Source organism: Hordeum vulgare, chromosome 6H (assembly GCF_904849725.1).
Source record: "Hordeum vulgare subsp. vulgare chromosome 6H, MorexV3_pseudomolecules_assembly, whole genome shotgun sequence".
Taxonomy (NCBI): Eukaryota; Viridiplantae; Streptophyta; class Magnoliopsida; order Poales; family Poaceae; genus Hordeum; species Hordeum vulgare.
Genome location: NC_058523.1, coordinates 557,829,836 through 557,842,769, shown reverse-complemented (window position 1 = coordinate 557,842,769; position 12,934 = coordinate 557,829,836). Strand labels below are relative to the sequence as shown.

The window sequence follows — 12,934 nt, the reverse complement described above, 5'->3', positions numbered from 1 at the left end:
ACGCCAGACAACGTCGTCCTCCTGCGCGAGTCCATCGCCACATATCGGACACCGAGCCTCCACTGCTCCACGCCGTCGAGATCCACCGCCATGAATATGCAGGATGAAACACCGCTCCACCAAAGATGCCATCCACTTGTCCCTCGAGCCCGCGTACACCTCCAAGAATTACGCCCCCAAGGGGAAAACGGCACAAGAGTGTTGCCATCAACCGATTTGCTGATCTAGGATGTCCCCCGGAGGTATTGGGTGGAGTTGGGAGCTTCACCTCGATGATGCCTTCATGAAGGAAACAACGATATGGGCGTCGTCATCATCTGCTCTGGCCATCGGCCGAAGACCAGGTTTTCATCCGGATCCATCCCAAAGAAATCCATCCGACAACCTGTGCACCGTCCCAACCGCCTTCAAAGCCTCATATCTAGCCCCTAGATCCGGCGACCGTCCACGACAACATTGCCACCGTAGGAGCCCGGGCGCACCAGCCACTGCATGAGTGTGCCTCCACTGAAGCCTGGGGAAGGGCTTCCACCCCATGTTGCCAAACCGCAAGAGCCGCCGAGATAGATCCCGCACGCTCTTCACCATCTCTGACCCGAACCAATCCATAGAAAAAACTACAAGATCGTTGGTGCAGATCCGCCTTGGACAGGGACTGCAACACGTCATGTTGCCTCGGCAAGCCCGAGCTTCATATGCCGCCACCTTCCAGGGTCGCCGGCTCGGGATCCAAGCCGAACATCGCCGCTGCCACCGGCCACGTTCCGCCGCCGCCGACCCGTTGAGTCGCGGCCACCACGACCAAGGCCGCCGCGGCCACGCGAACTCACCGAGCAACGAGCACCACCTGATCGTCCACGAAGCTCTGCAGCTCCGCCGCCTCCGTCAAGCCCCACGCCGCAACCTTGCGCCGTCGTCGAAGGCGATCCGTCGCGCCGCCGCGACGCAGATCGGGAAGAAGCACCCCGGCGCCATGGGGTGACCCGCCTCATTCGGTCCGACGTGGGAGAGAAGAGAACCTCCGCCGCCGCCATCAGCTATCCAAGGCTTTTTTGGCTGGGGTGGGCCGGGATCGGGCCTGATATTTTTGGTTCGGGCTTCCCAAAGCCCGACCCGGCCCGGTGTACGCGCAGGTTTAGTTGAGAGTGCCACACAAGGATGTTGAGATTTGTGGGTGAGCACTGATGACTCAGCAATCAGCAGTAGTAGTGAGACAATACAACTCGCAACTGCTTGCTTGGATGCTCTGCTCTGCTCTGCTCTCCCCCAACTCTCCTCCCCTCCACCGCCGGTCCGCCGCCGCGACAGCTCGCCGTGGCCTCCAACCCCACGCCGCCGTCGACCCCAAGCACGTCCGATCTCCCCTCTTCGTGCCTAGGGGGTTGGGATTGGAAACTAGGACCACGGGATAAGCAAGGACACAGAGAGAAGCGCCCCCACTGACCGACTGACTGGGATAACACCGGGTCGCCATTGCCGCCGGCGGCATGAAGATCCTGGTGGCGGTGAAGCGGGTGGTGGACTACGCGGTGAAGGTGCGGGTGCGGCCGGACCGGACGGCCGTCGACACGGCCAGCGTCAAGATGTCCATGAACCCCTTCTGCGAGATCGCCGTGGAGGAGGCGCTGCGGCTCCGCGAGGCCGGCGCCGCCTCTGAGGTCGTCGCCGCCACCGTGGGGCCCGCGCAGGCCGCCGACACGCTCCGCACCGCGCTCGCCATGGGCGCCGACCGCGCCGTCCACGTCCTCCACGACCCCGACCCGGCCCGCCCGCTCCTCCCGCTCGCCGTCGCCAAGATCCTCCGCGCCCTCGCGCTCCAGGAGAGCCCCGGCCTCCTCATCCTCGGCAAGCAGGTCCGTACTCCCCGTCCGTCTCAGATTGGCCTCGATTCAGTCAGTTTTTCGCCTCATCCTCCATGCCTCTCAGGTGTTGTCTGAATCTCCAAAATTAGCTGAATTATTTTCGCCCAAAACTTTGAGCTTTTTATAGCTAAGTGCATGGCTAATGTGAGAAATAGGAACCAACTTAATCCTATGCATTAGGTCTACTCATTATGCAGAATCAAGTGCTGTATGATTTTGAGATGCTAGGTAGCAGAGTTATTTATATTGTTCAACACTTTTAGCTACTGAAGTTCAGAAATGAGACACTTTCTTCCCCCTTTAATACCATCTTCCTTTGGTCTTTCTGACAGAACATGCTCAGCATCATCAAGTCCACTGCTTAACACTTGAATCTCTAGTTTCACTGTTTGAAGTTAAACTAGTTACATTGCTGAACTTAATTTTGCTGGGAACGAAGTCCGATCAAGCAATGCTTACAGAAAGCCGCCTAATTACCAAGTTGGCAGGTTCTTGTGGATCTAAACCAGTTGTAAAATAAAAGATGATAGCCTCCTCATTGCACGTCCTCCAATGTGCGTAGTCCGTACAATTTTGGACATGAAAGATCGGGGAAGTTGCTTACGTAAGGCAGTTGTAAATCAGATGTTGGAAACAGAACAATTCAGTACAACTATACATGTACAGGATAACAGGAAAACAGACAACATTACAGTGATGTGGTCGGCCGTCATATACATAAACTACTCTGTTGCTCAAATTAGAGTATTTTTCTCTTAAGGGATATTAGCATGATAAATGTAGCTCGAAATGTTTTCCTGATTGCCTGAAGGCCAGAGATGTCTGCGTTTGTTTACTTCCTATTGACTTATAGCTGCTTGCTTCCTTTTAACATAGTTTTTTTTTTGCTTGAATGTTTGCAATTTCTCTTTTTTAAATAACCTACTATTGAGAAATAATGTCAGAAGCTTACCTGCAAATTTTTGTCATGAAAAAATATGTTAAGTAAGTTCAGATTTGAATTATATCTGTTAATAATCATAGCTTCTACTTACATATGTAATGTAATTACAGGCAATTGATGATGATTGCAACCAAACAGGACAAATGCTAGCTGCATTGCTCAACTGGCCTCAGGGAACCTTCGCCTCAAAGGTTTGTTGCTGTTTATTGTTTTCAGGTATCAGCAATGTCCCGAATTAGATCGTCCACGGAGGTTTTTGTCATTGCACATGGTCCTTTCAGTTTTACTAAATCATTTTCGTTAACACCTAATGTTCTCATGCTTGTTCAAATAAGCAATGCAACTGCATGCAGCTTTTATCGCAGTATTGGAGTGTGGATTTGAACTGCATTTAGGTTATAGAAATAAGTTTTTCTTGGTGAGGAAAGAAGTTACTCTTGTCACAGTTTTCAGAATCTTATTTGGTCCCACTTCCGTAGAAGTCCTCAAAAAAAATAAGCATTTTATTTTATTTCTCGGACCAACATTTTGTTTCTTCTTTGTGGGGCCAAACAAGGTGAAGCGCCAAGGGATGCAAACACTCTTCTGTTTCAGTTCTGTTACACAGCCAAAGTATTTGTAGTTAATCTCCTGGCAAAATTCTGATTTTGGGGCGAGCGTATGCTTTCTAAACCAGGTTCAAAAGGCTTCTATCACCCACAAGCTGAGCACTAGAAGTAACTATTTTTGTCAGGAAAGAAATTGCTGTTGTCAGACTCACAGTTTTCAAATTCTTATTTGACCCCACTCCCGTAGAAGCATTTATTTTCATTTCGTGGGTCAATATTTTCTTTCATCTTTGTGGGCCAAATAACGTGGAGTAACAAAGTATGCAAACATAAGGAACTTGTTGCTCAAAATAGCCAAAAAGAAGATTGATTTTTTACCATCTCTTTTACTGTGCTGTGCTTATATATTTGTTGTCAGATTTCTATGCCAATGGTTCTCAGGATTCTGCTTAACAGAAAATTGTAGTTAATGGTGATTTTTTCTTTCAGGTGATAATTGACAAGGATAAGCAAAAAGCTACTGTTGAGCGAGAGGTCGATGGTGGAACTGAGACAATCTGCTTGGATTTACCAGCAGTGATCACGTATGTTCCATAACACGTCTGTGTTTTCTTATTTTCAGCAGACTGCTCATTGGTTATAGAAGCACAGTGGTCCTCTATATTTTTCGCATAGCTGAAATGTTCAGTTCTTATGCTCATGCCTATCGCTCACAAGCCACAGTCTGGCTCCCATTTCTGGACTTTGTCTGAACTAATATACACCATGGTGTTTGCCTTGCAGCACTGATCTGAGACTGAACCAGCCCCGGTACGCTACGCTGCCAAACATAATGAAGGCGAAGTCGAAGGTGATCAAGAAAGTAACCCCTGCAGACCTGAACGTCGATGTCAGGTCAGACATGGAGGTGCTCCGGGTGGACGAGCCGCCAAAGAGGAAAGCCGGGGTGATCCTCTCGTCTGTCGACGAGCTTCTTGATAAACTGAAAAACGAAGCTCGTGTCCTGTAACTAGTTCACATATGTACACCCAAATAAAGTGCAATTCCAAACAAATGAAATAAAGATGTGTTTCCTCCCCCAGATCAATGGAGATGCTAATCCATATATGTTCGTGTTTTAAAATGTTCATTACATACTGCTGAATTGGTTTCCCTTCTTTTGTGGGGGCTTTTTTTTTCTGGGTCTCTGGTGGAGAGTGAACTGGTTGTGTTACTGGGCTTTAATAAGGTTTATGCATATGGTTTTCTGGGCTGCAAACAGGCTTGTAGATGGGCTGCGTATTTGGGCTGCCATGCAACCAACATGCCTGAATTACCTCAAATTTAACAACCCCTAAAAAAAACCCTCAAATTCAACATTGTCTCAAAAAAAAAAAACTCAAATTCAACCAGCTAAACTTATGGACTGTTTCTCAAAACAAAACAAAAATGTACACAGAGTCAGAAAATGCACCTACGGTTCCCTAAAACAAATAGACATTCCAATATGCCACACATTTGGGACCATCTCGGAACACAATGTTTGCAATTGTACCTTGCAAAATTCTCTACATCCGAGTGGTCACCCTAGAAGATGGTCTCCGGTGTTCATGGCCAGGTCACCGCCAATGACTCGATCGTGCCAAGAATGACCACCAAACACGTGGGGTGAAGAATGAAGGTTTTTTTGTGCCGGTGGGATTAACGATCGATCGTTCCAAGAATGACCACCAAACATGTGGTATGAAGAATGAAGTTTTTTTGTGTGTGTCGGTGGGATTAATAATCGATCATGCGAAGAATGACCACCAAACACGTGGGACAAAGAATGAAGTTTTCTTGCGTGGGTGAGATGAAGAATGAAGTCGGCATGTGCAGGGAGGCAAACAAAGTGAGGCGGTGACGGAGGAGGCATGCCCGAAAGCAGCGGGGAAGCAGAAGGGGCGGGGGTTTTGCACCAAAAGGGTAGAGCACAGTTGTCTGTCACGCGTGCTCTCGTGCCTCGAACGTAAAAAGGCTCATGCCAAACCACGCGCATTCTCGCTAGACCGATAATTTACAGAAGCCTTCACTTATTTTTGAACTACGACACACATAATTTTGCACAAAAACTGCGTGTCTTGGTCTTTTTGTGTGCGTATATGTGCGTGCCATGGTTAGTATGATTTTTATGGATGTATATTTGGTATGCAGTTAATGTGAGAAAAGAACCTCTCAGAAAAATAAGAGACAAGAAAATAAAGAGCCCAACTGTCTTTGAGTCATACCAGGCTAAACGGGCCGACCCGCCAAGACGACACGACACGGGCCCGGCCCGACACGATTTAAACGGGCCGTGCCAGGCACGCGACACGCCTCGGCCCGTTTAGTAACCAAGCCGTGCCTGGGCCTGGAGGCGCGGCCCACGGGCTGACACGGCACCTGATTACTAAACGTGCCTCGACGAGCCGTGCCGGGCCAGACACGTTTAGCACGGGTCGTGCCGTGTCGTGCTGGGCCGGCCCGTTTCGCCAGGTATGCTTTGAGTTGGGAGAAGAGATAGAGAGGTATCCCGTGGCGTGGATCTGACAAAGGAAGTCATCGTTCCCATTCCCCATCTATCCAGTGAAAAAAAAGAAGAGTCCTCTGTGCTCTCGCCTAGTCGCCCCCCTGTCTCCAACCCTAGCAAGCAACCAAGCAGATCGCCGATGGATCAGGGCTGGGCCAGCTGGTTCGGCGCCGGCGTCACCTCCGCCTTCTTCGCCTCGCTCGAGCGCTGCTCCTGCATCAACCTCTCCACCGACGACGACGACGACGACCACGAGGAGGAGGCCAACGACCGCCCCCTCATGCTCGCCGCCCCCTCCGACCAGCCCCACCACGACCCCGTCCCCGTCCCCGCCCCCGCCCGCAAGGAGGAGCCTCCCCTCCCGCCCGTATGACTTACTCCTCGTCCCGTCCGCGTCCTCTGCTCTAGATCTCATCAACTGCTGCTCGTCGTGCCCGCCGGCTAATAAATCTCGTCGATTCTGCTGCTGGCCGGCCATGTTTAAATCCTCTTCATTGAATTGTTACTAGTATGTGTGCCATGGAATCCTGTTCTTGTCTTCATGTGAATATCATCATCATCATCCTATCATATCATGTACCAGTTAGTAACTTCGTCGCAACGGACCGATGTGTCGTCGGATAGTTGATCAATTTCTATATATCTGTTGCTTGAATTGCTGCCCTGTGAATGGTTCTACTACCCTGCGCTGCTGCGTTGAACAGAACAGGTCGACGCGCGGCATGGCTTGCTGACCTGTTCATGCGACGAGTTGCTGCTTGCCATAACACAATAGATCCCTGATGGATGGAAATGGCCAATGTGGTGCTTGCAGAAATGATTTCTTTGATTTTTCTCTCAAGTTTTGATGCCTCGTCATAGGATTGTGTGATTGCAAATATAATATGCTTTGCAAATTTTGTCCACTGTCCAGTCTTGGTCAAATTTGACACTACACAACTTTACGGGGTATTGAACAACTGCTTATGTTTCGTCATCGTGTTTCTGTGTAGTAGTAGAGTAGTGCGTCGAACGGTTCACTGCATACATGATGAGGTATCCTGTATCGTGCACAGAACTAACTACATCCGTGAATCACCGTCCTGTTATTGTGCGATGAACATGTTGAAGATGCACTTATTAAAGTGGCTGTATGCTTCGGTTAGCGTATTGTTGCACGCCATCAGTTCAGTTCAGTAGCTGTGTCGAGATCGATCTCGTGGCTCTCGTGATTCGACTATGCTTGTTCATATAAGAGATTGATTGGTAGGGGTTTTGTTCTAGATTGATGACATTGTGCAACTCTCACCTCTCAGGAGCAATCAAGGGTTGGTTGCTGGTTGCTGGTTGCCACTAACCCTGATGCTATGATATTTTGCAGCAATCAAATTACAGTCGCGGGGATTCTAAGCATGTTTTTACTGGGATTTGTAGTGTCTGTAATCGCACTAGCATTGTTGGGAATTAGACACCTGTGCCTCCTGTACTTGGAAAAACATGTTCCTGCTAAGTTTGTGCATGAAGCCGCCTTAAGTATGAGTAGAAGTATTCGCTGAAATGGCGCAATATTGTACTGCTGAGAGCTAGACGGCGAGATTTTGTAGTTGATTACACCGGTCACTATCTGCGGAGTAAATCTAATGACTTCATCTGATTGCTCTTGTACAACTCCGGTCAGTACACCCCGGGGGGGGCATTGTGTGTTGTGATCTTAATTTCCTTTGAAGTTGGCTAGATCTGCATGCGTAGGGTCAGATCTCTGCCTGTCGTTGTTGTTGTTTAGGGTGCAATTATGCCTAATAATAAGCTAATTTGTGGTGCCTGATTCTATGATTAACCGTGGCATGTAAGAAATGAAGCTCATTTTGAGAGATAGAAAAACAGAGGTCATTTATTTGGGGGAAATAGAGCTGAGTATGCCATTATGTCAGTGTGATACTATGTAAACTTAGGCAGCACAACGAACTAGGATAATATCAAAAATGTTTGTAACATACTACAGTTTTTCCAGGGTATCTAATTTTCTGATCATACGTGTAAGAAGAGTGGCCTAACTCTTTGCTTAGTGGACAGTGGCACTGTAACCACTAACCAGGAAGAAATTAAGAAGCAATACCATGTAAAAAAGAGTAAATGACATCAGTTGTCCTATAACTATAAAGGAAAACCAATTATCAATCTAATCCTAATTTTTCAAGATCACATATTTGGGGATTGTTTAGATTTGTTCTGGATCGCTGATGAAGATGGTACTAAATAGCTGTTCAATACTTCTGCAAAATGATTTGTCGGGCTCTCTGTTTCCATTGTGGTTCAACTGCACAGTGATGTATGGACCATGTTCTCTTTGCCCAGATGTGCCGTCGAAAAATCTGATAACCCACCCAATCCGTGATTTTTTGTTGTCGTTACACAATTTCAGCATGACTTGCATTTTGATTTTTCCTGCTTGGGAAAATAGCAGAGAAGCAATCGACGACTTTCAGTGCACCAATCAGTGTGTTGTGAGCACAGATGACAGATTTGCTGCTGTGTTCGACACATGTTCAACTGGTTTTCAAAATGGCCGGGTGCTTTCTGCAACCGACAAATTGATGTGATCTTGTTGTTACTGTCATCACAGCCATCACAAACAAGCAGATAAGTAGAGGAAATGTGGCGCTGCGGAGATGCCGATGATTATAGAGGGAGTAGATACTATCATTTTCATTGGCAACTACGTTCATCCTGATCTAGTAGGGAAAAAAAAACTACGTGCATCCTGATCTCGCAAGAAAAAAGTATGTGCATCCTCATTTTTTTTTGGAGAAAGTATGCTTGCATTCAAATCACGAAATAATACAAAGTTCTTGACCCGTACAAACACACCCTAACACAAGCATAAAAAACACAAGAACCTAAAACAAGCAATAAAACATGAAGATCTTTGAAGTTCTGTGTCATCATTCATGAACCTTGCGTGAAGACCCCTCCAACACAATAATCTACAACCAGATGCAAGCATGTCATCATCATCAACCACGGCACAATCGCCGTTGCGTTTCTTTCCATTCCTTCACACCGACGCGGAAAGGGCAAGGATACATAAGTGCATCCAACACTCCTGCACCAGCCTTTGCCATATTTAGCTTTGAGTATCGCTATAAGTGTCCCTTTCAGATGAAAGAGAACTAGGATCCGGTTCCAGCGCCGCGGTCGGGCCAATCACCCAGGCAAAGCAAGACATCCCTCCAGCAACATTACAAAAAAAGAGGAAGAACAACAGCGAAAAATCATACCGACAAAGAGGATGAAGAATCTTCGTCTCCATGCAACCCCCTCCCATCCAAGGACCCCAACCAGCCAGTTGGCATCCACACACCATAGTCTGCGACCTCCACGAGCTCAGGGCCTCGACGGCGTCTTCCTCAATCCTAACCCTACAACAAGCCCACCACATAGAGCCGAGGTTCGCCCCACCACCGGAGCGGCCGGCGGAGGGAGAGGGAACCGGCTGCAGCGTCAGCGGCACGAAGGGAAGTTCCGCCCCGCTCGCCTCCTTTTCGCCCGAATCGAGCGGTTCCTGCCCGGAGGGCTTTTGTTTTGCGGTGCGGTTGGATCTTGGCCTACTACTGGATGTGTATATGCATCCTGGTTGTGGTTGCTGATCAACGAAAAAAACCGTTTTAGTATCGGTACTATAGCCTATTAGGAGGGTCACATTAAGTTTCAGCGAATTTGCTGGCTATGATGCTAAACACGCTATAATGCGAACCTAAATGAAAAAACGCTATCACGAAACGGACCAAAAATGTGTGAGACATACAGCAGGCTCAGCGGCCCATCGGCCCAGAACTGTCTCAGACAGACCACGAAAAAACTTGGACCCCCAGCAGGCAGCAGCCCATCTCTCGACAGCTCGTGCGACGGCGGCCCCAACTCCAGCGAAACCCTATTTAGCGCCACACACGTCGGTTACACGCAAAATTTGCTAACCGGCGCCTGCAGTGCTCTGAAATGGGCCGGCCCATCTAGAGATCCTTCATGAAGCTTTTTTAGCCCGTGAACTGTTTTAGCCAGTAAACTCTTTTTTTAAATCGGTGAACTTTTTTTAAAATCGATGAACTTTTGTTTGAAATCGTTGACCTTTTTGAAAATCAATGAAAATAATTTAAAATTCATGAACTTTTTTCAAAATCAGTGAACAGTTTTTAAAAAATGATGAACTTTTTTTGTTTTTTTAATTATGTGAACTTTTAAAAAATTCATGAACATATTTCAAAGATCGGTGAACTTTTTTGCATAATCATTAAACTTTTTTCGTAAATCTGAACTTTTTAAAATTGTGTAAACTATTTTCGATTTTTTAATGACCAACTTGCTTTACATGGACCGGCCCACGAGGAGGAGTGCTGCACGCGACGGTTCCCCTAACCGGCGTGAAGGCGCCACATAGAAGGTCCCCCAACTCCAGCAGCCACTGCTCCTCCTTCCTTACTCCCTCCCTCTTTGTTTGCGTCGTCGGCCCTCTTCCTCCCCTCCCTAGCTTCCCTTCAGCACGTGCTCCTCCCTCTCTTCCTTTGATCTTTGTGTGTGGATGGCTTATTCATCTCATCCCTGCTCTCTCCATCTGCAGGCGCGGAAGCAAACCCTCCTCTCCTCTCTTCCCTCCCTCTTCCTCTCGTCTCCTCAAGGCAGTGTTTAATTGCTGCATCTTTGCAATGTAAGGTGGTGTGTGATACCCCCTTTGTTCCTAAATGTAAGTCTTTTTAGAGATTTCACGAAGCAAAACGAATGAATCTACACTTTAAAATATGTGTATATTCATCCGTATGTAGTCTGCTAATAAAACGTCTAAAGACTTATATTTAGGAACAGAGGAAGTATTTTATATGGTATGCATCAATCAGTTGCAGATGGTCAGGAAGACGAACTGCTCCTTTTGACTCGGATTAAACTAGAGATGGGATTATATGAATTGATGTGTCACTCCATCTAATTCAATCTTCAAACTGCTATGATGTATTGTCGTCGTCGTTATTGTTGTTCATCTTTATAACTAGTTATGCATGTATGGCTCCTGGATGGAATTTTAGATGCTCGAATCCTTAATTTCTGGCTAGCTAACGGGAAAAAACATGCCTATTTACAGCTGCTATTGGTTTTAGCTAGCTAATTTTGAGTCAGCTGAAAATGGCATAGCCAAACGGGTTGTTTGTATTATCAAATCAATACTACGTACAAAATACTCTGTTGTGTCAAAACCATGGTGTTTTCATACCTGCAGGCTGAATTACTCTAGTCTTTTTATACTCTGGTTTTCGGGATACTTTGCTATCAAACACAGCCTAATAATGACCATGTTTTCTTTGGTACAGCGAAAATGGTGCAACTTGAAAAAGAAGAGGACCACGACGAATCCATGCTGGATGATGACGATGCCGACGAGGACTATTGCCTCCACGACCATCGAGCTGGGAAACGGGCAGATGGCCCTGTTCTAGGAGGATCGCTGGATCCAGGGACGATCAATCAGCGAGATTGCGCCACTGGTATACGCCTGCTGCCCCAAGCGACGGCGGAAGCAGAGGACGGTGGCACAAGGTCAACAAGGAAATAGTTGGACCTGCGACATCCAGGGCATATTTGGCATACACGAGATGGGGCAGTTTCTCTAGCTCTGGCAGATGATCGCGGACACCATCCTCACCGACGAACCTGACCGCCTGATATGGAAATGGACTGCCATGGGCGCGTACTCAGCACGGTCTGCCTACCTCGCCACGTTCCATGGATCGGTAACCTGCCCTGCTTGAAAGATGATATGGAAGGCATGGACGCCGCCAAAGGTTAGGTTCTTCCTCTGGCTTGCGCAGCAGGACAGATGCTGGACTGCAGACCGCCTCGCCCGTCGCGGCCTACATCACCATCCACGATGCCTTCTATGCGACCAGGCCTTTGAGACTATCCACCACATCATCATTGCATGCCCATTCACCCAACAAATTTGGCACGAGGTCCTCGCATGGTTTCGATTGCCAGTAGGATGCCCCAACCAAGAGGACTCGCTGCTGGACTGGTGGAAGCCCGCGACACAACACCCCCCACCCACAGCGGAAAGGGATGGCATCCATCACCCTGCTCCTACCCTGGATGGTATGGAAGCACCGCAACAATTGCGTGTTTGACAGGGCACAACCCTCCATTGCTGCACTAATGTCAAAAATCAAGGAGGAGGCTACCTTATGGGCACGGGCTGGAGCCAAAGGGCTTCGGGTTATCCTACCGCAGACATGGGATGTACACTAAGTAGCATTAGAATGCTTGTATCCTGCCTCCTAGAAGGATTGTAACAAACTCTATCTTTTTAATATAATGATCTTTCTCGAAAAAAAAAACTATGTGGAGTGAGAGGATGACGGTTCAGAGGAAGAATTGCAGGCTGAACCTCCAAAGAAGGCCGTGTAGATCAAGGAGGGGCTCCTTGAGAAGCTCGAGGACATGGCCTGGCGGGAGAGTGTGGACTGGATGCACAAGCTCACCATCGATCATGTCCAGGGGGAGAAGGTCGATGTGAACGAGGATCTTACCCGTGAGCTCGCTTTGTGCACCCAGGCTTTGGATGGCACGAGGCGTGCGGGCCTTTGAGAAGCTGCAGTCTAGGAAGGTCCGGTTCCTCAGGCCGACAGATTACTACGCCGAGATGGTCAAGACTGACTCTCACTTGCACAAGATCAAAGGGAAGCTCCTGTTTGAGAAGAAGAAGATTGAGGAGGCCGAGGAGAGGAAGAAGGCGCCAGAGTCCAAGAAGAGATCCAAGGAGAGAACCTCAAGGAGAGGGCCAAGGAGAAGAAGGAGTAGTAAACAGATTTGGTTATGATGCATTGTTCTTTCTTATTGCTAGGCATGGTCCAGATTTTGATGGTCGCAAATGCTACAGTAGCAATGTTGTGCTATATGAGCTAAACTTTGTTGCGATGAACGCATATACCTGCCTAAATTTATGTCTGTCTGTCGGTTCGATGTTATCTTTCTTATGCAATTGACACATTTACTGGAAATATCGTATCGGCCTTATAGCTTACAGTGCCCGTCT

The 12,934-nt window shown here is 47.8% G+C and overlaps 2 protein-coding genes and 1 pseudogene across 2 annotated transcripts; all 3 read left to right on the top strand.

Annotated features, from left to right (window-relative positions):
• The first annotated feature begins 1,138 nt into the window (after nucleotides 1–1,138).
• LOC123406326 (electron transfer flavoprotein subunit beta, mitochondrial) lies at nucleotides 1,139–4,434 on the top strand. Its single transcript, XM_045099819.1, has 4 exons — nucleotides 1,139–1,853; nucleotides 2,916–2,996; nucleotides 3,843–3,937; nucleotides 4,137–4,434. Exons 1-4 carry the CDS (start codon nucleotides 1,488–1,490, stop codon nucleotides 4,360–4,362), a joined length of 768 nt encoding a protein of 255 aa, XP_044955754.1. The 5' UTR covers nucleotides 1,139–1,487; the 3' UTR covers nucleotides 4,363–4,434.
• Nucleotides 4,435–5,887: 1,453 nt separating this feature from the next.
• Nucleotides 5,888–6,535, top strand: LOC123406329. Its single transcript, XM_045099825.1, has one exon. It carries the CDS (start codon nucleotides 6,020–6,022, stop codon nucleotides 6,251–6,253), a length of 234 nt encoding a protein of 77 aa, XP_044955760.1. The 5' UTR covers nucleotides 5,888–6,019; the 3' UTR covers nucleotides 6,254–6,535.
• A 4,686-nt stretch (nucleotides 6,536–11,221) lies between these two features.
• LOC123406330 lies at nucleotides 11,222–12,699 on the top strand (annotated as a pseudogene).
• The last annotated feature ends 235 nt before the right edge of the window (nucleotides 12,700–12,934 follow it).

Excerpts from the sequence above, each read along its gene's own strand:
- LOC123406326 (XM_045099819.1), top strand. The coding sequence starts at position 1,488 with ATGAAGATCCTGGTGGCGGTGAAGCGGGTGGTGGACTACGCGGTGAAG. Across the intron at positions 2,997-3,842 it reads AGGGAACCTTCGCCTCAAAG|GTGATAATTGACAAGGATAA; the intron begins GTTTGTTGCTGT and ends TTTTTCTTTCAG. Across the intron at positions 3,938-4,136 it reads GATTTACCAGCAGTGATCAC|CACTGATCTGAGACTGAACC; the intron begins GTATGTTCCATA and ends TTTGCCTTGCAG.
- LOC123406329 (XM_045099825.1), top strand. The coding sequence starts at position 6,020 with ATGGATCAGGGCTGGGCCAGCTGGTTCGGCGCCGGCGTCACCTCCGCC.